The sequence below is a fragment of the Neopelma chrysocephalum genome, unplaced genomic scaffold (assembly GCF_003984885.1).
Source record: "Neopelma chrysocephalum unplaced genomic scaffold, ASM398488v2 Primary Assembly neopelma1_155, whole genome shotgun sequence".
NCBI lineage: Eukaryota > Metazoa > Chordata > Aves > Passeriformes > Pipridae > Neopelma > Neopelma chrysocephalum.
Window position 1 is genome coordinate 1,091,420 of NW_020897817.1, and position 23,796 is coordinate 1,115,215.

General features: G+C 57.0%; 1 protein-coding gene across 1 annotated transcript; it reads right to left on the reverse strand.

The window, feature by feature from the left end:
* Window positions 1–6,233: 6,233 nt before the first annotated feature.
* Window positions 6,234–8,471, reverse strand: LOC113976287 (gap junction beta-5 protein-like). The gene is made up of 2 exons (XM_027701331.1): window positions 8,076–8,471; window positions 6,234–7,085 (listed from the first exon to the last, which is right to left on the reverse strand). Exon 2 carries the CDS (start codon window positions 7,059–7,061, stop codon window positions 6,234–6,236), a length of 828 nt encoding a protein of 275 aa, XP_027557132.1. The 5' UTR covers window positions 7,062–7,085; window positions 8,076–8,471.
* Window positions 8,472–23,796: the final 15,325 nt, after the last annotated feature.

The following is a 23,796-nucleotide window of genomic DNA, read 5'->3' on the forward strand; positions in this document are numbered from 1 at the left end:
CCGACCCTGGAGAGGTGGCAGGAGCGAAGGGTGAGGAGCAATGGGAGGTGCGTGTCCCTCACTGCACTAAATCCCACTGACCCCTGGACTCCCCCATGTGGGGTGGGGGGACCATCACCCTGGCAGACAGCAAAGCCTGTCCCCACACTCTCCTGGTGACAGAGGTGACTCAACCTCTCAGCACTTCCTTCCCACGGAGCCTCTGCCCCAAGGGATGAGCCACCCAGCCAAGTCCCCACCACCAACCCCCCGCCTGACTGTGTGCGTTGGTGCAAACCCGCAGCAGGATCTGCTGGAGCGAGCCAGGATCAACAGCCCAAGGGGAAGTGGCTGCTGCAGCAGTGCTGGGCTGCCGGGACATGCCAGGGACCGGTTTTTCTGTCTCACAGGTGATGCCTGAGGCAGCCCAAGCACGGGTGAGAGCGGGGCTGCAGAAAGGGACGGTCTGTGCGTGTCACCAGCACGTCACCCTGGCTGGGGCTCTGCTCCTGCTCCCGTTCCTGCCCTGGCAGCAACGCCGGAGGCTCCGACAGCAAAAGCGGCTCCGCAGCTCAGCCTGGGGCTGCCCCACATGAGGAGGGTGGCACACTAAGCCCGACCCAGAGCTTTACTGCACCTGGATTTACAAACCCGGGTGGGTTTTATAACCCTCTGTGCTGTGAAGGTGCCTGCCCTGAGAAAGGGACTCACAGGACCACAGCTGGGTCATTTCCACTTTTAAGGAGCTGCCGCTGCCTGTGGCCAACCCGGTGCCCTCCGAGACGTACCTGGAGGAGGCTCAGGCTCCTTCCCTGCTCACCGGGAGCTGTGGGGTGGGAAGTGCTCAGCACGGGGCATGGCGGGGGTGCGATGGCACTCTGGTGATCAGGGTCCCCTCATCCGGGGGGGCTGCACAGTGCAGTGTCCTGGGGCTGCAGGGAAGGAACAGAGCCTGGAGCAATGCCCAGAGCCCACGTGGCAGCCCGGGAGCCCAGGCTTGGCCAGAGCCACCCTGCAGCGAGCCCCAGACCCACACAGGGACACCTCGACGAGCAGCTGAGCCAAGTGGGGCCAGGCTGGGGTCCTGTGCCAACAAGTGCCAGGGCAGTGCCTCTGCCCATGCCCACCTTCGTTCACCACCCTGCTGAAAACAGATCATCCTCCCTGGCAAACCAGTGAGCCAGGGATGGGGAGCAATCACAGGGTTCCCACCCAGCCCTTGGCTTTAAACTCAGGAGAGGGGAGCTGCTGCTTTCCTCCCAAACACCGGTGCTGGTGGCTGGAACCCGGACTCCCTGCACACCCCCCCCAGCCTGCCAATTCGCCCCCACCCCCAGTGCCCTGCCAGCAATCCACCCAGCACCCACCTGCCCAGCTCAGCCCAGTGCCAGCTCCAGCCACGGACCCGCAGCAGGGTGGGAAGGGGACGTGACCCCCATACCAAGCTCTGCGCTGAGCCTCGTGCCAGTCCCTGTGCTCTGGGAGCCCCACAGCTCCCTCCCGGTGCTGTCTGGGCGCCAGGCAGGGCAGGGGCAGCGCTCAGGTGTGCTCAGCTCTGCCGGCAGAGCCCGTGTGGCTCCCGCAGAGCTCAGCACCCTCTCCAGCCAGCCCCCGGAATGCCAGCCCGCTGCGTCACCGCCCGGTCCTGCCCCGCGTGGGCGCAGGGCGTTGGACCCGAAAGCGCCCGGCTCCCACCTCTGTGGGGTGCAAACGCAGCAGAGCCGCTGTCTCTGGGGGGGCTCAGCCCACGAGGAGGGTGGTGGGACAGAGGAGCAAGGCCTGGGGTGGCCATTCCTGCTCCTGGGCGGTGCCATGCTGTACCATCCCCCTGTGTCACCCCCCAGGCGAGCAGCCCTGGCATGGCCTGGGGGGTCCCGCCGTGGCACTGTGTGATGTTGAGGTCCCCACTTTTGGTCCCTGCAGGCCCAACAGTCCCAGCCATAACCCAACTCCCACCTGCACCCCGTCACACCAAACACGGCTCCCACTGCGCCCTGTTACACTGCGGGGTCTGTCCCCCACAGCCCGAGGCCCCCAGCAGCCCCCCAGCACCCTGTGCCCCTGGAGGTACCTGTCCCGCAGGGAAGGAGCCGCAGGAAGGTGTCCAGATCCAGGCAGCTCTCGGGGTAGGGAAGCTCCTTCCCAGCCACAGCCCTCCCGCACACCCAGGGCTTGCCTGTGGAGCTGAGTGTGTGTGGGGAGGGGAAGGGTGGTTGGTTCAGTTCCCAGTAACTGGGTGAGTCTGGCAAACAGCTCCTGGAGAGGTTCTTGTCCGTGCACATGCACACACACGCTCAGGCTGAACAACAAAGGACATGGACGGGGCCGGATTCCTCCACGTGCAACAGCAGCAGCTCCTGCCAGGTGATGCCCTGACCCCCACCAGGGTGCTCTGGGCACTGCAGACCCAGCAGCAGGACCGGGGTGACAGGGATGGACACCGGGCTTGCACCGTCCCCCAGCTGTGGGGCCACCAGCACCAGTTGTTAAGAACCACGGATGACTCACCCAATCCTGAAATGATTTTGCTGTGGTAAGAGTTTTGCAACAGCTCCCTGGTATCTCCAACCTACAGCAACTTGCAGCCGCCACCCTGGCAGGGCCGGGAAGGTCTGATGGGACCTTTCCCAAAGAGCAGGATGGCAGCAGGGTCTCCACGCAGTGGGACCCTGCCCTGCTGCTGCCTCCAGCCGCACCCCCTTGGGACCTGGAATGTGTCCCCAAGGGGGATGTCCCTCTCCCTGGTGGCTCCCAGGAGGCTGAGCCAGCCCCATCCTGCCGGAGCAGCCGGATGCCCCATGGAGCAGCCCCATTTGAGGTCTTTGCCAACAGATCTCGGCAGGAATGTGCCTCCCCTTGCCTTCAGTTCACCTGGTCTTTAGGGTGCCCTGAGGCTTTTCTGACATCCTCTGGCACGCCCTGGAGACAAGCAGCAAGGGAGCCTCACGGGAGCCTTGCCAGAGCCACCCCTCCGATGGGACACATCTGAAGAGCCCCTGGGTGCTTGGTGCCAGAGAGGTTTGCTCCCCACTCTCCTGGTGGACAAGGAGCCACTTGCCCAGAGGTTTCTTGGCTCCAGGAGGTCAAATAAAGTGAGTGAGGGTTTGCCCAGCTGGGGACACACAGGAATGGGAGCCCAGGAGATGCCTGGGGTGCAGAGAAGGGTGAGCCCAGAGGAGGGGGCAGGCACAGGAACCCCCATCCTGGACAAGAGCAAAGTGGGAGCTCCCTCAGCCAGGAACTGCCCTGTCCTATCGGCAGGATCAGGAATTTGAGCTATGTTGTGGCAGAGAGCTTGTCAGGAATCTGGGGGCTGTGACCCTCAAGATGATAAACCCAGGAGAGAGGGAAGTGGTTGAGAACCACTGGCAGCTCTGATTTCTTGTGCAGGCAGCAGCTCCCTGCCCTGCAGCCAAACCCTGTAAGAGCGGGGCCAGACCCCCCCTTGGGCAGTCTCTTGCCTGCAATTTTGGAATTTCAGGAGAGGCCACGTGGGCCATGGTGAGAAAGTTCAGGTGCTTTTGGCCTGGGCAGATTTCCCTGAGGCAGTTGGGTGGGGAGCAGAAACACCCCGTGCCTTGCAGTGTTTCGCAGTGCTGAGCTGGGTGTTTGCCAGCAAAGGGCACATCCCTGTGCCCCCTCCACCACCCCTCTGCCAACTGGTCCAGTGTGGGCACGGGGACAAGGTGCCAGCATGGTTCAGCAGCTCTCAGCACGCGAAGAACTTCAGGTATGTGCCCTGGGTACGTCACCACGTTTCCACCCTGCTCCAGCTCAGCGGGGTGATGGGTGAAAGGCTTCAGTGCCAGATGTGAACACTGAAACACCCAGTGACCTCCTTGGATCCTCCCCAAAGGAAAAACCCAAGCAGTGGAGCAGGTGGCCGCTGCAGTGGCAGAAAAACCTCCAAGTCTCTTTTAAAGAGTCTTAAATGGGGCGTCACAGGAGGTTGGACTCGGGCCTTTTATTCCAGCTTCCTGCCTGCCAACAGCATCCCAGCTGTCCTGCTCCAGGGCCACGTCCCCAGGGATGAGACTCCCCCACGAGCACAGGGCACGGGAGTCACGGGGTCCTGGGAGCAGCCACTGGCTCCAGCACACTGGACATAAATCAGAGAGTTTCTCCTCAATTCCCAGCAAAGAGGTGGGGTTTGGCCAGGGAAGAAACAAGCCCAAGCTGGGAGGGCCAGGCTACCCCTGACCTGCACACACAGACCTCTCCACATCCCTGCCTGGGTTGGAGTTACTGGTGGGTTTCTTTGAAATCCCCTCTCCCCTGGATTCAGGGGCTCTTCTGGGACTCCACAGGAACATACAGGGGGATTCCCTGTGGGATGATGCAAAATATAGGAAATAGTCAGCTTTTATTTTGACACCCCCCAGTTTATTTGCTTTGCTGACACTGGTCCTGCCTCTGTATCCCAGGATGTGTCCCAGTTCCCCATTTCTGCAGCAACGATCAAGGCAACTCGGGGGGAAACACATCAGAAAGAATCAGCCAAACACTCCCATTTGTGGGGCTGGTTGGGGCTGATCCCAAGCCTGGGTGATGCAAGACACCCCGAGCTCTGTGGAGCAGCTGCAATGTCTGCTCTGAGCACCACAGAACTGCACAACAACACCCAGCAACTGGATCTTCAGGTCTCTCCCAACGGGGCAGCAGCTCCAGCTGTGCTTTGATGTGCGGAAGCGGGACAGGGAGGTTCTCCTGGGGCTCATCTCTGCCCCATTAGTGCCTGCACAGGGAACACCTCGAGGTTTCACCCACGGGACAGCCCGGAGCAGGAGCGGCCAACCTTGCTGGAAAACAAACAGCCCAGCCCATGCTCTTTAAATCGGGGCAATGGCTCGCACACAAAGAACAACTTTGTGTTCTCTCTCACGTGAGTGAGAGGCCTCAGGAAAGAAAACTTTCTGGCGGATGATCCAGCAACGGGAGCAGATAGGAGGGAGGCAGACACCAAGCACAGCTTCACATAGAAGGAGGTGGAAAAAAAACCTACCTGTACTCCACCATCTGCCTCTCACCCCAAAGGTTTCCAGCTTGGTGGTGTCAGCACAAGGAGCAGCTGTGTGCCCAGAGGGTTCTGGGCCAGTGGCTGGGATCCCCCCAGGGCTTCTCCACCATCCTCACCCTTATGGGGTGGCTGGTTCAGGCCCTGTCCTCCCATCCAGCAGTGCTCCAGCCCTGCCTGCCCTCAGCATCCCCCTGCCCACAGCGGTCCCTCTGCCTCCCCCTCCACCACGTCCAGCTGCTCCTTTCCCCAGGGTGGGCCGTGGGAAGGGGCTCAGCTTTGCCCAGGTGGGAGCTGGTTAGTTGGAGCAGCAGTAGCTGCAATGAACTGTCACCAAGAACGGCCCTGATCCTAAAGGACACAGGGATAGTGTTCCCTCAACTCCCTGTGCTGCTTCCTTTGGGGCAGAGCCAGCGAGTGCTGCCACTGCTCATGGAAAAAATAATAATCACACCCTCTAAATAAAGCGAAACCAGTAACAGATCGAGCTGCGTGTTCGATGTTGATGTTACTTACGAGTGCATTTGCCATGAAATTATTGTGAATTATTCGTCCCAGCTAATGCTCAGTGATGGCCTCCAAAAGGACAGCGCCGCTCACGTCACGGCCCAGCGCGACATATTACAGCAATAAATGAGATCAGATTCTGCCATTTAATGTTACTGTTTAATCAATGGTTGGGGTGTTTTTCCTCTCCTGTACTCAGCTGTTCTGCTGGGGTGTTTTCCTCTGGCCAGGCAGGATGATCCAGCAGCCCACGGCGGGCGCTGCCTGCCCGGCTGGATCCTCACGCCTGCGCTTCCCGGCGGTGGCTGCGGCACCAGGACCTGCTCTTGTCCCCACTCGGCTAATGAGTGTTATTAATGACCATTGCATCAGTCTGAGATGGCCCTGGCACCCGCGCTGTGGCTGATTTAGGCTGAGGGACAGGGAGATGGGTTCTTTGGGGGATCGGGGTGTCTGTCCTGGCTGGGACATGCTCAAAGTCTGGGCACTGCTGCCAGGTCACAGCTGCCACGGAGCTGCTTGTTCCCATGGCTCTCGGGCACTGCACGTGTCCTACAGCATGTGGTTTACCCCAAATTCAGCAGGACGATGTCACATGTCTTCCCCAGAAGAGGAGAAGCAGAGACTCCTCGGGCACAGCCCGACTCCAGGGCACTGCCACCACCAGCGCTTCTGCGCCAGGGGACGGAGGAGGAAGAGGGGGATGAAGGTGCATGGTGAGTGAGAGGCAGCTCTAGGAAAGAGCCTCCTCCTCGGACGCCGTGCTGGGGCAGGAGGCCGTGGGCGGGATGGTGGCCGTGGGGGGTTTGTAGTCCACCCCGTGGAAGACCTGTCCCGCCGTGCCCACGGGCTCGGCGCAGGGCAGCGGGCAGTCCTGGCTGTGCCGCCGGCTCTGCCCACCACCGGCCTGCAGCCACTCCCGGCACCGCTTGCCGATCAGGTAGGCGGCCTCGACCAGGCTCAGCACCACGCAGACGCAGGCGGTGACCACCATGAAGAGGGTGAAGATGGTCTTCTCGGTGGGCCGGGAGATGAAGCAGTCCACCACGTTGGGGCAGGGGGGCAGCTCGCACATCACCCGCCGGGGCAGGGTGTAGTTCCTGTAGAGGCGGTGGAAGATGTAGAGGAAGGTGACGTCCACGCCGGCCTTGAAGATGAGGCTGAGCAGGTACGTCCACCACAGCCCGCCCCGCTTCTTGCCGGGGTCGGTGAAGAGGCGGCGGGAGCCGTCCCCGCCGGCCTTGCGCAGCCTCTGCGCCTTGGCCTCCCGGTAGGCCACGTGCATGATGACCAGGAGGGACGGGCACGTCACCAGGATGAGCTGCAGGGCCCAGAGGCGGATGTGGGACACGGGGAAGAAGTGGTCGAAGCAGACGTTGGTGCAGCCCGGCTGCAGCGTGTTGCAGTCAAAGTCCTTGTGGTCGTCGCTCCAGACCCGCTCGGCCGCCACCACGTAGACCAGCAGGCGGAAGATGAAGACGAGGGAGAGCCAAATGCGGCCGAAGGCCGTGGAGTACTTGTTGACCCCGCTGAGGAGCCCCTCGAAGGCGCTCCAGTTCATGGCTCCCCGATCCCGTTAGCTGGCCTGGGGAGAGGGAAGACGCTGTGTCACCAAGGAGCAGCGAGAGGCCCCCACTGCAGCCCCCGTGTGCCCCAAGGCACAGCTCCTGGCACCCTCTCTGGCCCACGATCACATGCAGGGACCCCACCAACATGTGCCCCAGCACAGACCTGGTCCAGGTGATGTGTCTCCACCGAGCACCGTCTCCCACTTTGGAGAGAGGGGGACTTGGCAAAGCCTGGGGTTCTGCTGCAGCCACGGCATCCTCCAGCCACCACCAGCTCCTGCCCACGGCTCAGCCCCCATCCTGCACTGCCCGCCCCAGCTCCTGCCTCGTTGCCCAGGTATTTGTTATTAATTTTCCCTACGTTGCCAGGCCTGGCCGGGGCGGATAACAACGAGGAGCAGGCGGGCCGTGACTCACCCGGCCCCGTCCTCTCCCACCGCTGGAATCTGCCGGTGCCTCTGCCCTCCCAGCCCTGGGCCGACTGTGCCCCGTGTCAGAGCAGAGGCACTGGGTGGGCTGGGGGGGCTGCACGGCCCCTGCAACGCCGAGGAGCTGACCCGGGGCTGGGTGGCCACAACCATCAGTGCTCGCCAGCCCCTTCATGGCTGATCTGAGCCTGGTTTGCGCCGTGCTGGAGGAACACACCCCACGCGCCGAGTGGGGCTGCGTTTGGCACCGACTCTCCTTAAATATTTCATTATCAGTAAAATAACAAGATTCCCCCTCGCCCAGGGGCTCTCAGGGGTGAACACATCCCCTGCTCTTTGCAGCCCGGCCCAGCCCGTGCTCCTGCTCACACAGACATCCCGCTGCACGTCCCGGCTGTGGGAGCCGGTGGGTCCCGTCTCTCCAGGGACACACACAAACCCCCGATTCCTCCTCCTCCGTGCACGTTTCTGGCAGCAGCGCAGGATGTGCCCGTCACCCCGGGGCCAGGGTGGGCAGATGCCCTCCCCCAGCCCCAGCCCCACATCCCCAGGGCAGCACGGGGTCCCCACGCCACTCACCCGAGGTGTCCCTCACCGAGGCCGGCGCTGCTGCAGGTCGGAGCTTGTTCTTGGCAGGAACGCATCTCCTGTGCAAGAGGCACCACATGAGTCATTCCCGGGCTCCTGGGAGCGAGGAGGAGATTCCCAGGGGGAAGGGATGAGGCTCGAGGCACATCCCCACGTGTCCCATGAGCTGCCCGATTTCCCGAGGCGAAGGGCGGCCCCGCAGCGTGGGGCCTGACCCTGCTGCTGTGCAGGGAAGGGCTGTGTGCTCTCAGATGCCACAGGGATGTTGGGGTGCCCAGTACAACCTGGGGTCCCTCCATCCCTTCCCTGCACCCATCTGCCCTTACTCCAACACGGCCAAAGCCCTGGGAGCCCCTGCCCACGGCACCAGGGGCTGCTCAGTCGAACACCTCCCTTCGTAATCCTTTCTTTACTCAAACTTTGCACCATGGCAATACTTTAGGAGAGCCTTTATCCCTCCCCACCCTCTGAGAAGTGGGTGGCAGCCGATTATTTTACTGGGAATTAATAAACTGCTTATCTATGCTCCCCTCGCCTGCAAGCTGGCACAAGTCTCTTCCCCATCACCCCTCCCTGATGCCAGAACACGGAGCCCTCCCAAGATGAGCCCCCAGCTCAGAGAACCCCCTCTTTGAGGTCTGGCCCCTGTCTCACGGCTCTGGGGGTCAGAGGGGTGGGGGTCCAAGGAGCAGGTGTGGTTCCAAGGAGAAGGTTTGGGGTGCAGGAGTTCAGGTGCTGCCGGAGTCATTTGAGGAGCAAACACACGTTTCATTTGCAATTCTGCTGGGGTTTTAAAAAAAAAAAAAAAAAGCAGAGAAACAAATCTAAACAGCTGTAAAGTAAATTACCAGTGTTTGCGGATGGCTCCAGGGAAGAGTTCTGCAGTTTGAAATCAAACAAGCCCATTTTTATTTTTTTTTAACGTGCCTGTGTAGTGGCTGTGCCGTGAAGGGAGTTCCCAGGGGCTGTGTCCCCCCATGGGCAGGCAGGGAGGGCCCAGAGCACCCAGCAGTGGGTGGGGGGATGTTCTGCCCCACATGCCCCTAATTTTATGGGTGTCTGAAGAGGCTCTTGTGGCTTTCTGGGTTAAAATCCCCTCTTCTGGGGAGCTGCCAGGTGAGATGGGCGTTTTCTGCTCCAGGTAGAGCCCCTCCACCCCTCCACAGGTGAGTCCCCGGTGCTGGGGACACGGAGGTGTATTAATGGCAGCACTTTATCTTCCAGGAACAAGCCCTATTAGTACATTTTCACTACAACATGAAATATTAATAACACTTTGCATTTATATAGCGTCATTCATCCCGCAGTCACCAGCCAAGCTGCTGACATGAATCAAACACCACAGCCAGCTCTGGAGGAGGCAGGTGAACGGTACCAGACGCATTTTCCTGCTGCACAGGGTTTTCTCCAGCTCGCTGATGCTCCTGAGGATGTTCTGGGGGACAAAGCCAGGGGCTGCTCCCGAGAGGCACTGGCTGGTGCTGGGCTTCCGCCTCCTCCAGCTGCTGCAACTGGAATTTGCTGTTCCCGATCCTGTGCTGACGGTGCAGGGAGGGGAGTTAGGAAACCTGTCAGCCCACGGAGAGCCAGGCCCTGACACGACCCGAGGGCTCTGGCAGCATGAAAGAGCAGAAACCAGCGGGGAAAGGAAGGGCTGTTTTCGTCTTATTTAATATCCTCGTGTTTAAACCCTCCTCCAGCTCCAGAGCACACGGTGACTGCAAAGGTTTTTCCACACCAGCTCAGCAGGAATCGCTGCTGCTGCCGGAGATGCTGCTTGGCAGGGCTGGATCAAGACACACAAACAGGTCCTGGGTGAAGTTCTGGAGCGGGGTGAGCGGCAGGGAAGGGATCTTGGCACAGCTCCCTGTCCCCACCACCATGGTTATTCCAGAGGAAGGCACCGTGTTTGTTTGTAGATAATTAAGAAAACCCAAACAGATTAGTGAAAATTGAACACACAGAGCAGGCTGGATGTTGGCTCAGCCGCCGGGAGAGTGGTGTGAGCACTCCTGGATGTTGGGGTCAAACTGGCTCAGCCCTGGTACCCCCCTTCCCCAGCCCTGTGGCTCCCCAGCGTGCTGCCAGCTGCACTCCCCATCCCACGGGGTCCTTTAGAAGCTTTTCCATGGAAAACCTGTGTTCGTGGCCTGTCTGGATGAGAGCAGGCAAACCCTGCCTGACCCAGCACCCATAAATCATGGATTTATACGTGAGGCTGCAGGGAGTAACCTCATTCCTAGGGAGACCTTAATTAATCACACACTCAAACTGCCTCCATGAGGTGGTTTGCTTACCGAGGAGATAAATTCACGTGGTCAGCGGTGGCTGGGGATGGAGATGAGGTTCTCAGGGACCTAAATCATGGCAGCTGATGGTGGGGAGCAGAGCAAGGGCTGCGAAACCTTTCTCTGCACTGAGAGCAGATGAGTGGGGCACAGGGGGGAGATGCTGCTGTGGCACTTTGACCCTAAAAAGGCTGAAATAAGAGTGTCTCAGCCTGTGCAGACCATGGAGGCAAAGGAAGAAAGGAAGAACTCCTTAGCTGGAGTGGGCCGTGGGCAGTCGCACAGTCCCAAAACTCAGGGAGGGGTTGGGGGACTTGGATGCTCTCCCAGTAGGAGCAGAGTCCAACCCAGCCCTCAGCCCTGCTGACTGCCGCTGATGGGCCCCTTAGCGCTTGTTTTGGGTTGTTTGGCCAAATAATCACCGCGCAAATGACATCTCTGTCCTTCCCGCCGACCTTGGCGGCATCCGAATGGGTGACCCGCAGGTCAGAGTCTTTATATCCCATTACCAGTCTCCTGAGTCACGCCTGTCCCCCGGCGAGTCACATTATTTTGAGATGGCAGCTAAATGGGAAAGAGGTCGCGCTCCCAATACGGCGACAATAGGACATGACAGCACTTTTCTGAGTGATTAAGCCTCAGGTGATGCCGGGGCTACGAGACCGGTGGCTGAAGGCTGAAAGACTTTAATCACCCCGGAGGTGGCACTGCATCCTCACACTCCATCCTGCCGGGGTGGGCTTTTAGTGCGAAACGGGAGAGATAATAAAAATCATCCAGCCCAGCCTGCGCGTCCACTGGGTAGTTATCCGTGTTGCTGTTAATAATCAGCCCGGGCAGCCTGTTGGCCCTCAAAGAGCCTTCGGTAATAAATCAGCTCAGATGCCTTAAAATAACTGTCCGGGGCCACCGGAGCAGACACTAGATGGCATTGGGGGAACGCGCTGAGAGGCACAGCCGCCTTCCCCGGAACAGTCTGGCAAAACAGAGCAGAAAACTCAGGATGACGGAGCAGAAAATGTCTCAGCCGGGGTGAGGCCACTATCCTCACACCCAGCAGCTCACCTTCACCCCCACACCCACCAGCTCAGATCCATCCTCACACCCATCAGCTCACCTCCATCCCCAACCCACCAGCTCAGCTCCATCCCCACAGTCACCAGCTCATCTCCATCTCAAACCCACCAGCTCAGCTCCATCCCTACACCCACCAGATCAGCTCCAGCCCCTCACCTACCCTGTGAGTGTTGCTGGGGCAGAGTTCAGGGTGCTTCACCTCTTCTCTAACCTAGTGAAATAGTCTATCCCCAAATTATTGGTTTTTTCCCAGCTGGGGCCTGGCTGTTGCTGCCCTGGTGGCACCCGGGTGTGCCGGGCACCCGAGGGGCTGGGACTTCCCCTCCCCTGTTCTCCCATCCCAGGAAAGGTAACACACAGCAGAGGCAAAACTCAAACACTGCCACAGGCACCTGAGCCAGCGAGTTCTGTTTTTTGGGGGGATCTCTGCCCCAGCAGCCTGATGTTACAGAATTCTTCCAAAGACTAAAAACTCGCTGGCACCATATAAAAAATACTACATTAAAAACAACCCATCACCCTCTTAGTTTGCTTGTGCCGCTCCTGGGGACTCTGGGCAGCAGGATTGAACTCTGAAAAGGGCCCAGACTTGGCTCGAAGCAAGAGATTTCACATCATCATGTCTTTAAAATGTCACCACTTTAATTAGCTCCATCTGAAGCTGGAGTGGGTCTGTCTGGAAACCAGCAAGGAAACTGCTTCACCCCTCTCTGCTTTCAGTCCGGGCTGAGAAATTTGCTCAGGCTGACCTTTTCCCTCCCAGACCCAAAAAAGGTTCCCAATCCACGCTGGCATTTCCTAAAAATAGGACAAAATAGCCCCCCAAAAATACCAACCAGCTGTAGGGATGATGTTGTGCTGCATCACGCCAATGCAGGGAGAAGGACTTCAGCTGTGAGATTCCTGCCCTGGGAGAGATGATGCTCCCAGGCTCCCATTGTGCCACTTTTTTCCCTTTCATCTCCTTCAGACACTGCTGAAGGTCCCATACATTGAAAAAGGAATCCCCCAGTTATCTCAAATCAAGGTCTCCCCTGCTCTGTGTTTTCTACAGCATCATTTAAATCTCTGCCTCACCCACCCCTTTAATTTTATTTTTTGTACCTGTGAGGCTGCTGGAGCCATAACTTACACTCCAGGATAATTTCTCGCTCTAAGGGACACAGTGAACTTCTTCACAATTTGCCGACCAGCCGGGAACACTTCTCCAGGTGGGATACTCTGGGTAATTATTGGATTTCAGCTGCTGGAAATGGAGGTTTGAGCCCACTTACGCTCTGTGCACGTGTGATAAATTAATGAAAGCAAAGCCAGAGGAAGCACCTGAAAAAACACAGGGAAGTGGAGCTGTGCCCCGCCACGGCTGTTGGGCTTGGAAACCACAATGCTGAGGTGTCACAACACCTCCAGGGGCTCCGGAAGCCAGGCTGGGCTGTCTCCAGCGTGACCTCTAGGAGCAGAAGCCACCAAAAGTCAGGGACCACGTCAGGAAGGGTCACAGAGGTGTCCACCATGGTGATGGCTGGGCGATGGGTTTGGGTCTCACCTTGGCATCTCCTGGGGGAAGGACCGGCTCTGCAACCCCTGGCAATGGCAGAGCAGCAGTCGGTCTCCTCTGCAGAGCGAGGGAAAGCTCGAGCCTGAGAAACACCTTCCTCAGAGCCTGATAATTCTTCTTCAGAGGAAGAAGAGTGGGATCAAAAGCCTCCTCGCCTCCTCCCCGCTCATTGCCAGCGAGCCCGGAGCCGTGGCCTCGCCGCGCTCGGGCTTTGGTGGAGGTGACACTCGTCTGTGGCCGTGACACTCATCTGTGGCCGTGCCACGCAATTATGGCTCGCAAAGAGAAAGGGGCAGATCGCCCCGGGGCGGGGGGAAGAATGAGAACCGGCCGCCTTTCATCCGCACCCCACCTGCCGCTCGCTATTCTTCTCCCTCCCGATCAAGGAGAAGCGTTTCCTCCTTCCTGCGATTGAAGCCCCGGAGCCCCGGCGCGGCTGGGGCGGCGCGGGGAACCCCCACGCTGATGGGGCACGACCCCGTGGGGAAGGAAGGGCTTTCAAGCTCCGAGGGTGCCTGCTGGAGATGGGTATTGATGTGCAGACACGGGTACGGCTTTGGGGGCAGCCAAGGGCAGCCTCGGCTCGCTTTCGACACGGGAAAGGCCGCGGCGATGACGGCGGCCGTGGCTCGTGCGCCGGCCTTGGTGCCAAGCAGGGGTTGGTCCCATGGGGAAGAGGAAAAAAGGGGTTCTGGGGAGGGAAATTTGGGTTTAAAAATCCCCTCGTGTTCTCATGAGAGAGAGTCAGACTCTTGTTTTCTGCTTTGCCCCCAACTCTAGGCCTCGCGAGGGAAACAAATGAGTCACGATGGCAAGTGGCCACTCGGGGTTATGTCCTGCTGGCCTGGAAGAAGGTGGAAGTTGCTACCGGCACCAGAGCTGCCTTGGTGGCAAGGAAAAAAGACTCCCCAAGAGCCCGTGTCCATCCCAACCCCATGGCCAAGGCCGATGGCCAGACGGTGTAACACAAGGGCAGCAAGAGCGTGAAGAAGGTAACTGGGTCCATCTCTACTAAAGTGAGGCCAAATCAGCAGAGCTATCCCAGGGACCAAGAACATTTGAGGAGTGAGCAGGGAGACACCAAACTCCTCTGGTGATGATCACAGATCCCATCTGCTGCGAGACTTTCCTTGTGCAGCAGACGGGTTTTGCTGACCCTTCCAGGCCGCCTTTGCCACTCTCTGGTTCTTACAAACTGCTCCAGGAACTAACCAAACTCAAGGTTTCTGGAGATGCTGGAAGAGTGTGCACCAGGGAGGACCAGGCAGGTCTCCAAGAGGCAGCTCTAAACACAGCCGGTTGCCCATGAATTCAGGAGCAGAGTCAAGAGGGGCTGCAGCCCCCAAACAGCCCCAGACTGGGCTGGAGAGACCCCACTGAACTCGACTTGCTCCACCACCATGGCAGGCTCTCACCTCTCCCTCAACGTGGCTGGAAACGGGGCCTCTGAGCACATTCTTTGTGTCCATACAGCTGCAGGAAATCACCTTCATCACCTTGAAGGATCAGGAGCTCTTCCCAGATGTCAGGGATCCTGCAGAGAAATAAAAGCCTGGTAAAAGTTCCCTGGGAACTCCTCACCACTGACCCCAAGCTCAATGAGGACTCATGTGCTGATGGCTGAGGCCTCAGGAGCCAGGGCTGTACAGGGTCACGTGTGTTTGGTCCTCTCACTCCCCCACAGAGTGAAGGAATGTTGGTGTGTGGCACTGGGGGTGCCTCAGCATCCTGGGGAGATGCTGGGGCGAAAATGTCCCCTTGGAGAGGACAGCAGCTTGCTCCCCCACCTCGGGGTGGGAATTGCACAGGGCTCCTTGCTGCAGGCTCATGCCTGACTGCAATCAATGTAACCTTTTAAAATTAATCTACTTTCTCTCCTCTTTTGCACACAAATGCAGTTGCTGAAATTCCTCCATTTCCATGACATTTGGGAAAAAAAATTCTTGCCTCGGTGGAATGCTCTCTTTACACCGTGGGCATTATTACTTCAGGGGGGAAATTAAAATAAAGGTTGGGGGTTTATTTTTGGCCTGTGATATTGGAAAATAAAGGTTCTTTCTCCCCCTGCACTGCACTGAGTGCCAGTGGCTGCCAAGCAGAACGAGCAGGGCAGGCAGGACAAGCCGGGATCTGCCCACGGTTCTCCCGGTCGTCCTGCCCTGGAACCGGGGGAAAATCCCTGTTGGAAGTTCACAGCCAAAGGTCGGGCACCGGAGAGCCAGGGCAGCAGCCCCAGCACGAGCACGGGGAGCTCCTGCCTTCTGCTCTGGCTCCTGGTTCCTCGGGTTCTGAGGGAAATCGGGAGCGACGGGGCCGCTGGGCTCTCAATCACCCTCCCGCGGGATAGGGGAGAGCGGCTGCTCCCGCCTGATGGATTGGGAAGGAAAGGCTGACAGCCCCAATTTACACATCACTCTGCTTTTGTGCTTCAGGCACAAAAAGCAGGGTTTCTTCCCTGTTTTTCCAGGTCCGTCCTGGCCCCCTCCAGCCTTGGGGGCTCAGGGGAGGCAGGAGGGTGAGGAGGGAGCGAGGAGTGTCACAGGGATCAGGATGCAGAGGGACACCTTGTCAGGCAGCTCGTTCCCACGGGCACAGCTGTAAAATAAACAACCCAAGGGAGAAGGGAGGAGGGTCCTCACCCACGGAAAGGGTGGGAGATGCCTCTTCCATCAAAGATAAACACGAACACCCTGACACAGCAGACCTTCTGTGCTTCAGGACAGCAGCCAGAGCTTCAGCTGCCTCGGGGAGAGAAAGAAAAGGGTTTAAACAGCTAATTCGGGCTTTGGCCTCGTCTCAGGCTCTCTGGGTGTAGGAGGGGTGTCCCCACTGCTCACCCTCCAGCCAGAAATCCCCACGGGTGCTGTCCTGCTGTGTCCCTGCCCGGAACAGCTCCACTCCCACCTCTGCCAGACCCAGCAGGGACCTGCCATCCCTGGAAACAGGTGTCTGTGCACCTCCCCTCCCATTTCTGTGCATTGAGGATGCAGGTGTTTGGGCAGAGGACACGGGCAGGGCAGCAGGACCCCCATGGACCACACAGGGTCCCCCATGGAGGAGGATGGAAAGGGCAGGGCAGAGCAGGATAGTGGTGCCAGCCAGGCAAGGTGAGGAGCTTCCAGTGTCACCCACATGCTCCCCAGTGCCCTGGCATGTGCAGGATGGTGCCACTGCCCACACAGCCTCCAGCCACCCCTCGCTCCCCACGTTCCTGGCCTGGATTCCCTGGAACAAACCCAGCAGCCTCCTCCTTCTCTTTCCCAGGCTATTTTTATCCTCCTCCCAATGACAGATTGAGGGCTTCAAAACTCAGCCCTGTGAACTCTCTCCTGCTTCCCCACCACGGAAATTACTGCGCGTTGGTTCAAAATGGGAGAGCAATTTGCAAAACAAATAAGTCTCCGATTAGCTAACGAGCATCGGGCTGACCTTACAGGGACCCCTTCATTAGGAGACACTGAGCACCGATTAACTGCACCGGGATGGAGGGAGCCACTTCATACTGCTTTAATGAATTAAATACACGCTCCTATTTGCCTCCTAACGTTAAAAAACCGCTAAGTACAGTAATTGTCACATTCCCGAAGTCAGTCATCTCCCCACCTCGCAGTTCAGCTCGACTTTCCCCTTCCCACCACCAAAGTTTAATTTGTTAATGTGCTTCTGGTGTCACAGTGTGTCCCTCCATTAACACCAGCCCATCAGAGTGTCCTGCTCAGGGAGCTCGGGTGTGATTTCCTCCTGCTCTCCTCCCACTTCCCAAGGGTGTCCCAGCATGTGGAAGATGCTCCATGCCCTCTCCTGGCCATCAGCTCCTTCTGAGGCTGCATCTTCTCCTCTCCTGCTTCTCCTTGTCCGACAGGACAAGAGGAAACGGCCTCAGGCTGTGCCAGGGGAGGGTCAGGCTGGACATCAGGAGGAATTTCTTCATGGAAAGGGTTGTTAAACATTGGAAGGGGCTCCCCAGGGAGGTGGTGGAGCCCTCATCCCTGGAGGTGTCCAAGGAAGGACTGGAGGTGGCACTCAGTGCTCTGGGCTGGGGGACAAGGTGGGAATTGGGCACAGGTTGGACTCGATGGTCTTGGAGGGCTTTTCCAGCCTGAATGATTCTGTTGGGAAAAAGAGACAGAAAGGGAAAAACTAATGACAAGGAAGCAGTGGAGGAACTGAACAACTGATCATCCTGGCCCTGGGGTTGTCCTGGAGCTCTTCCTGCTGCCCAGGGGCCTGCAAACCTCACACCTTTTGCTGATGTGCCTCTGACTGGTGTGTAATTTAATTACCGCGCGCTTAAAAGATTAAATCCACGATTAGAAGAATTTATATGGATTAGCGCGGGATGATTTTAAATCACTGCCAGCTCCCGGCGCAGCAAACCAGCCAGCTGCAACCTGCAGCAAGAGCAGCACTGCTGGGAGGGGCTGGGAGGCCACCCTGGCCCCACCCTGAGAGCTGAGAGCCCTCAGCCCCTTCCCAGCACTAACATTCCATGCCAGGGATGCCACAGAGGTGGGAGAGTGTCCCCTCCCCAGCACGCTCCTCTCCTCATCCATCACTCCATCACACACATCTCTGCCTAAACACATCCCTCCCTTAGTCCCCAGATGTGAATTTTAGGCCCTTTTAAGCCAATCTGTTACTTAAGTCACTTATTAGATGTGGTTTCATGGGGGAAAGAGAGAAGTAGGATGGGAGGAAAAGTAAAGCACGCAAACTGGGGAGGTTTATGGAATCAACTGGTTTAAATCAAATTCCCAGGCCTCCAGCTAAAGCTGTGCCTCAGAAAGCTTTATTGTTTCCCTCTCCAGGGCGAGGAGGAGAATGTGAAATTCATTTTCCTGCGCTGGGTGGGGAAGGGAGGACCACGGGCAGCATTTTCACTGAATTGCTTCTTCCGAACGTACAAATCTCCATCCCTTTATCCCAGCAGCCGCCTCACCTGGCTGCTGTGATCACTCCAAACATGGGCAGGGATGGAGACTGAGTGGGTCTAGGGCTAAACCAGCACTTTTGGGAATATCCTGGAGCAGTGGCCAGCATGGCAACCTCACTCCCCTCATGTGCCAGTCGGGGCTGTCCCTGCTCCAGGGGCCGTGGGCACACATGGGCTCTGGCACATCCCTGCCAACCTCCCTGGGATGCTCCAGCCAAGAACACTCATCCAGCCATCTGCTACCAGCACAGCCATGCTGTGAGGGACACAGAGAAGCCCCTTCCCAACCCTCCATCCCCCTGTGCTGGGATGTATCCGGCACTTCCACGTGCTTTGCTTTTCTCCGGCCCGACGCCGGGCCCGGCACAATCTGTTTGATTTGAAATATTAGTGGAGAGATTAGAAACAGGGCTCATGATTTGGTGATGCATATGGTAATTAAAGTGTTACATTGCAATTATGATGTAATTAAACTGTGGGATGCTCTTCAAGATGCAATTGCCACTCATTTGCATAACTGACGGATTCGCTTATTATCACCCTTTTAATATATGTATTAAAAAGAGCATCAAGAGCGTTGGCTACAGAAGCAGCGCTCAGTCTTCCTCCAGCACACTGCAGGGCCTGGGCTGCTGCTTCCCAGCTCCCACTGCTGCTCATTCCTTCCCTGGCTCCCCCCACCAGGACTCGGGATTGGCTCTGCTGACCACCAGCTCCCAAAATTCCAGCCCTTGGTGGAGCAGACGTATCTTCATGCACATCCACTCTCCAGCATCTCACTGGGTACCCCCCAGGCAGCCCCTGGGCAGCCTCTGGGTCTCCTCCCTCTGCATAAAACACTGTCAAACTCTCCCCTGTTCTGTATCTGCCAGGCTTTTATTGCAGAGCAAGAGGTTTTCCCCTATCCCAGCCTCCCTAAGCCAGTTCTCAGTTATCCCCCCGTTAAGGATGCTGTTTGGGGGTCTCTGCCTGGAAACCCTGACCTTTCCATGCAATCAATGCCAATCCTACAGCTGCTTTACCCACCAGCTGCACACATCTGGCCTGGCACAGCCACCTAAAAGCGCTCAGTCCGTGCCACAGTCCCTCACTCATAAGGGCCTTTCTGGATCTGTAGATTCCTGTAGGTACTGCAAAAAAAATCACTTCATAAAATAAGGGAGAGAAAATCTTCACTGGAGGCCAAATCCCGTGTCTGGACTTTGCTTTTATCCCGAGCAGGCCATGCCTTAAAACATCCCTGACAGCTGGTAATGCCTCAATCTGCCTCGCTGAAGAGCGCACGAGAAAAGGGAAAAGGACTTTTCAAATGGTTCTTTTTATCTGCTGTTTTAACCTGCACTGAGAAACACGAAATTCCTGCAGGATGTGGTGCCTGGTGTTGTCCAGGAATGGATCCATCAGGAAAACAGTGGTGCTGCTTGGAGGGGGCTCTGTGGAGCGTTTCATCCCCTGTCCGGTGAGATCACAGGGAACATGTCCAGGTTTAAAATCCCACCGTCCACCCTTAGAGGCCTTGAGGGAAGAGGCTGCTCCTCCTCACCCCCAAACCACGCTGTGTGGTGCACTGGCCTTGGGAGGTGACAGGTGATGGAGGCCTCTGTCAACCAGGTCAAACAGCAGCTCACAAATCGCCGGCCCCCCGTGAGCCGCCGGCTCCGAGCAAAACACATTTACAGTCATTTAGAGGAAAAGCTTTTTCCCTTCTCTCCGAGCTACAACAGATCTATGATAGGGCTTTTCAAACTCCAGCATCCCCCTGGCAGCCCGTGTTAGGCCTGGAGGTGGAAATAAATGATTCCTCACCAGATTAAAAGATATGTGTGACAGCTGAGCAGGGCTGCTCCCGCAGCCAGGGCTGAGCACGAGCCGGGCTCCAAACCCCCGGTGCCTGGAGGGCCCCCATGGAACTTTCTCAGCCTGGGGCCCCCAATCTGGGCAGCTTGGCCCCCAGAATGAGCCCCGAGCATCCTGCAGCACCCTCCCTTCCCCCATTTATTTTGGTTTAGTTGGGAAACTGCAGCCACTTGCTAATTAAAATTGATGTCGTGTTCACCAGATCCCAATTCCGCATCGAGCTCCTGTTGCTTCCATCTCCACGAGAGCAGGTCTGCCATATTTAGCCAACTTTTAAACTCATTAGCAGAAGCAGATGCTTGGATCCGCAGTCCCTAATGACTGTAAATGAGAGTATTAGTTTATTGACTGATGGTCTAATTGTTGCCACCACGACCACAAGCGGCAGCTCCAAGCCCAGGCGCCGTCTCTGTGCTGAAGGACACCCAGCCTGGGGGGCACAGGGACAGGGCTGGAGCCAGGTGGTGGGACAGGGCATCCAGCAGCACCTGTGATGTGACCCTCCTGCAGATCTCCAGCGACTCCAGCGTGTGAACAGTGACACTGGAGTTAATTAAATTACACTTTCCCCAGCACAGGTCAGAGCCTCGGAGCGCGTGTTGATGGGTGACCTTTTGCAGGGTGGCTTGACTTACCCGTGCTCCCTGCATGGTAATGAAGGCACTGGTGGGGCCTGGAACAGCAGTGTGTGCCATCCCTCCCTTCCCTCCTTCCTTCCTCCCCCGGTTGTCCATGGAAATGTGAATAAATGGAAGGAGGGGACAGCCGGAGCTCGGTCCCTGTGCAGCCCTGCAGGGTGGGGAGATGAGCCTGGGTGACCCTCAGCCCTGCTCCTGCACCAGCCCTGATGGACAGTCCAGAGTGAGTGACTGTGGATCTGCTTTGATAAAAGCATCTACAGCCTGCCCTGGCCTGGATGGGCACAAACAGCCCCAGAATGAAGAGGTCCTGAGCATGTGCCCGAATGGCTCATGGAGCAGGGACACACTGAAGCCATGGGTGCCTTGGGATGCTGCTGGGAAGGCAAGATGCACTGCTGGCAGAGCCTGTTTTGACCAGTATCTTACTGGAAATGAGACCAAGAGGTGCCACACAGAGCCTGTAGGGAGCTGCTGCATCCCAGACTTGAACCCCCAAATCTGTCACGGCACCGTATGTATCCAGCAGGCTTTGGGGAAGAGAAACAGCCGTGGAGAAAGCAGTGCCTGCCTTAAGGGACTGGTTAATGTTTCTCCAACACCTCAAACTCAACAGAAAAAAACAGATTTACAAGGGGATTTAAGAGGCATCAAGTTGCCTGGATACCAGATCCTGTAACTACCCAAAAAGTAATTATAAAAGCAAGAAATCTGTCTCGGCTAAGCAGGTGGATGGGAAATTGGAAATCCATTTGTGAGAGACTTTCTGCTTTCTAACAAGGCAGGTTACAGCTCACCCCTGTTCTCCCTGGCTCCCGACACTCCTGCCTGCCCTGGAGGAGGATGGAGTGGTGCTTCAGAAAAGCAGAAAACCCCTCTCCAATCCCCAAAATCCAAATTTCTTCACACGGGTTCACTTGCTCAGCCTGTTGGTGCATGGCAAGGACTTGTAATTATGAGCCCAGAAACCTTGTGCTGCTGTAATTGTTTCTGTGTGGCCTGGGAGGAGATGGGTTGTGCTGGAAGCGAGAGGGATTTTGCTGGAGCATGAAAAGAAAAGCCATTTAGTTTAGGTAACAGCTTCGGAGCTCTAGGGGTCAACAAAGAGAACTCTAGGAAAATAGTTTTCAGGGCACGATGGTCTGGAGACAGGAGAGGAAAAAAGAACCTAGAAAATGCATTAATTAGGTGTCCAATTTACCCCCTCCCAGCCTGTCTGCTCCTTCTCAGCCACAAAATAGGAACCACGGAGAAGAACTTGCAGCGGCACCACTGGGGGAGTCACGGAGAGGGAGGGGAACAGGGGCTCTGGAGTGGGAGGGAATGTGATGGCAACAGTGGGTGTGAACTGCTGGAAGCTGCAACAAGCAGGGCTGGGAGCTGAAATCAGCAGGAAAATCCTGGTGCCAGCAATGCCCTGGCTCGACAAGTCTTTCCCAGAGCAGTGGGCACGACCCCAAGGTCGACAGAGCTCCAGGAGCGTTTGGACAACGCTCTGAGGGACAGGGTGGGATTGTTGGGGTGTCTGTGCAGGGCCAGGAGCTGGACTGGATGATCCTTGTGGGTCCCTTCCAGCTCAGGATCCTCTGTGATTGTATGATCTGCTCTGCTCAAGCCACAAGCAGACCCACTGGCTCCTTCTCCCTCAGTCAGTCAGGAAGTTTCTCCATTTGGGATCCCTCCCTTGCAGGTGATATTTCTCTGTACAACAGGCCTCACAACTCTGCATTTCTGTGCTTTTGACAAGATAAAGGGCAGGTTGGAGCTGTCCCCATGTAAATCAGCTCATTAATGCCCTGTTTGAAGGGCTTTGGTGCCGTGCTCCAGCCAGGGAATCCAGACAGATGTACCTGGAATATCCATCACTGCGGAATTCCGGCGGCACCATTCCGTGTGACGGGCTGAGACATCAAGGAGGCTGACAGGCACGGATGAGGCAGGTGGAGGAGTGATCCTACAGCAAGAGGTGACATTGACCCAAAGGATTTCTTCCTCTCTGTTTTCTCTTTTCACCTCTCTGCAGCACCGGGGACACACGACCGTGTTTCTCAAAGGCAAATTCCCAGATCCAAAGAAAGGAATTGCTAAACATTTATCACAGCTTGCCTGGAGGTATGTAAAATACAAGAGGAAATCTCTCCCCCTCTGCCTCCCACCGCACCCTACCCTGAATTTGAGAGGAAAAGTCATTTGAGTGATCTTAGAACCAGAACAAGCATTTACTGGTCTTCAAGGACCCATAAACCACTCCAGTAGTTTGCTGGTTTGTATCTGACTATCTTCTACATTAGCCATTTAAATTAAAACATTTATAATTAATTGGACAAATCATTTCCTCTCCCCCCGCTCTGGGGACTGGGAGTAAAGTCTTCAGTAAATTTTGGTCTCCTAAGCACCAGGGGTATCCATTGCCTTGCTAGGGCTGGTTTTCCTGCGGGATGGGAAGCAAGGGCAGGCAGGGAGTGGGTTTTTAACTGGAAAATCAATTGATGGAAAAGACAAATTAACATATAATTTTTCCAAAAGGGGAAATGAAAAAGGCACTGGGAGCCTGCCTGACAGCCACCAAGGAATTCCAGAATGGAGAGGACCCAGAGCAGGGCTCTGGCAGGATGGGGCGATGCTCCTGTGCTGGCTGGGAGTGCCCAGGCAGAGGGACCAGAACCCGGGAGGGACATCACTGACCCAAGATGCACCATGCAAGGGCTGCTCTGTGTGGGTGACACATGGGGTCACCCCAGTGGGGCTCAGGAACCAGCCCTGGGCATCCCAGGAATGGCCACTCTCGGCTGGGCTGCTGCAGAGCCCTGGAAGAGCCGCGGTCTTGCCAGAAAATACAGTTTATTTTGATGCCCTGGAAATGCCTTTGTCAGCAGATCTATTCTTTCATTGTGAAAAGGCCTATTAGCTTCTGCTTTCTACTTCTAGGGGAATTTATTCCTCCATCAGATCTCCAATATAAAAGTGCTTCCCTCACGGAGATTGATACCATGGGTATGAAAAGCTCCGCGCGCCTCTGGGCAAGGCAGTCCCTTCCCTCAGGAGGGATGAAGGATGGCTTTGAGAGCAAAGCACTGAACAGCTCCACAAGATAAAAATCTCAATTCCAAGGGCTGCTGTGACATCCTGGTGACCTTGGGCTGTCACCAAGGCAGGATGTGCCAAGCAGGAGAGCGAGTCCTGGGCACGGCTGGAACCTCACCCCACGCTCGCCCTGCACAGACCCCAGGCAGGGAACACCCCTGGTGCTGGGGAAGCTTTACAGCCCCCATCCCCTGCCTCTCAGAAGGCCAAGAGTGGGGACAAATGTGGGGGTCACACACTCAGCTCTCTGGGGTCTCCAGGGCTCTGCACAGAGCTC

Bases quoted from the DNA above. Each gene is read 5' to 3' on its own strand.
- LOC113976287 (XM_027701331.1), bottom strand. From the start codon at position 7,061: ATGAACTGGAGCGCCTTCGAGGGGCTCCTCAGCGGGGTCAACAAGTAC.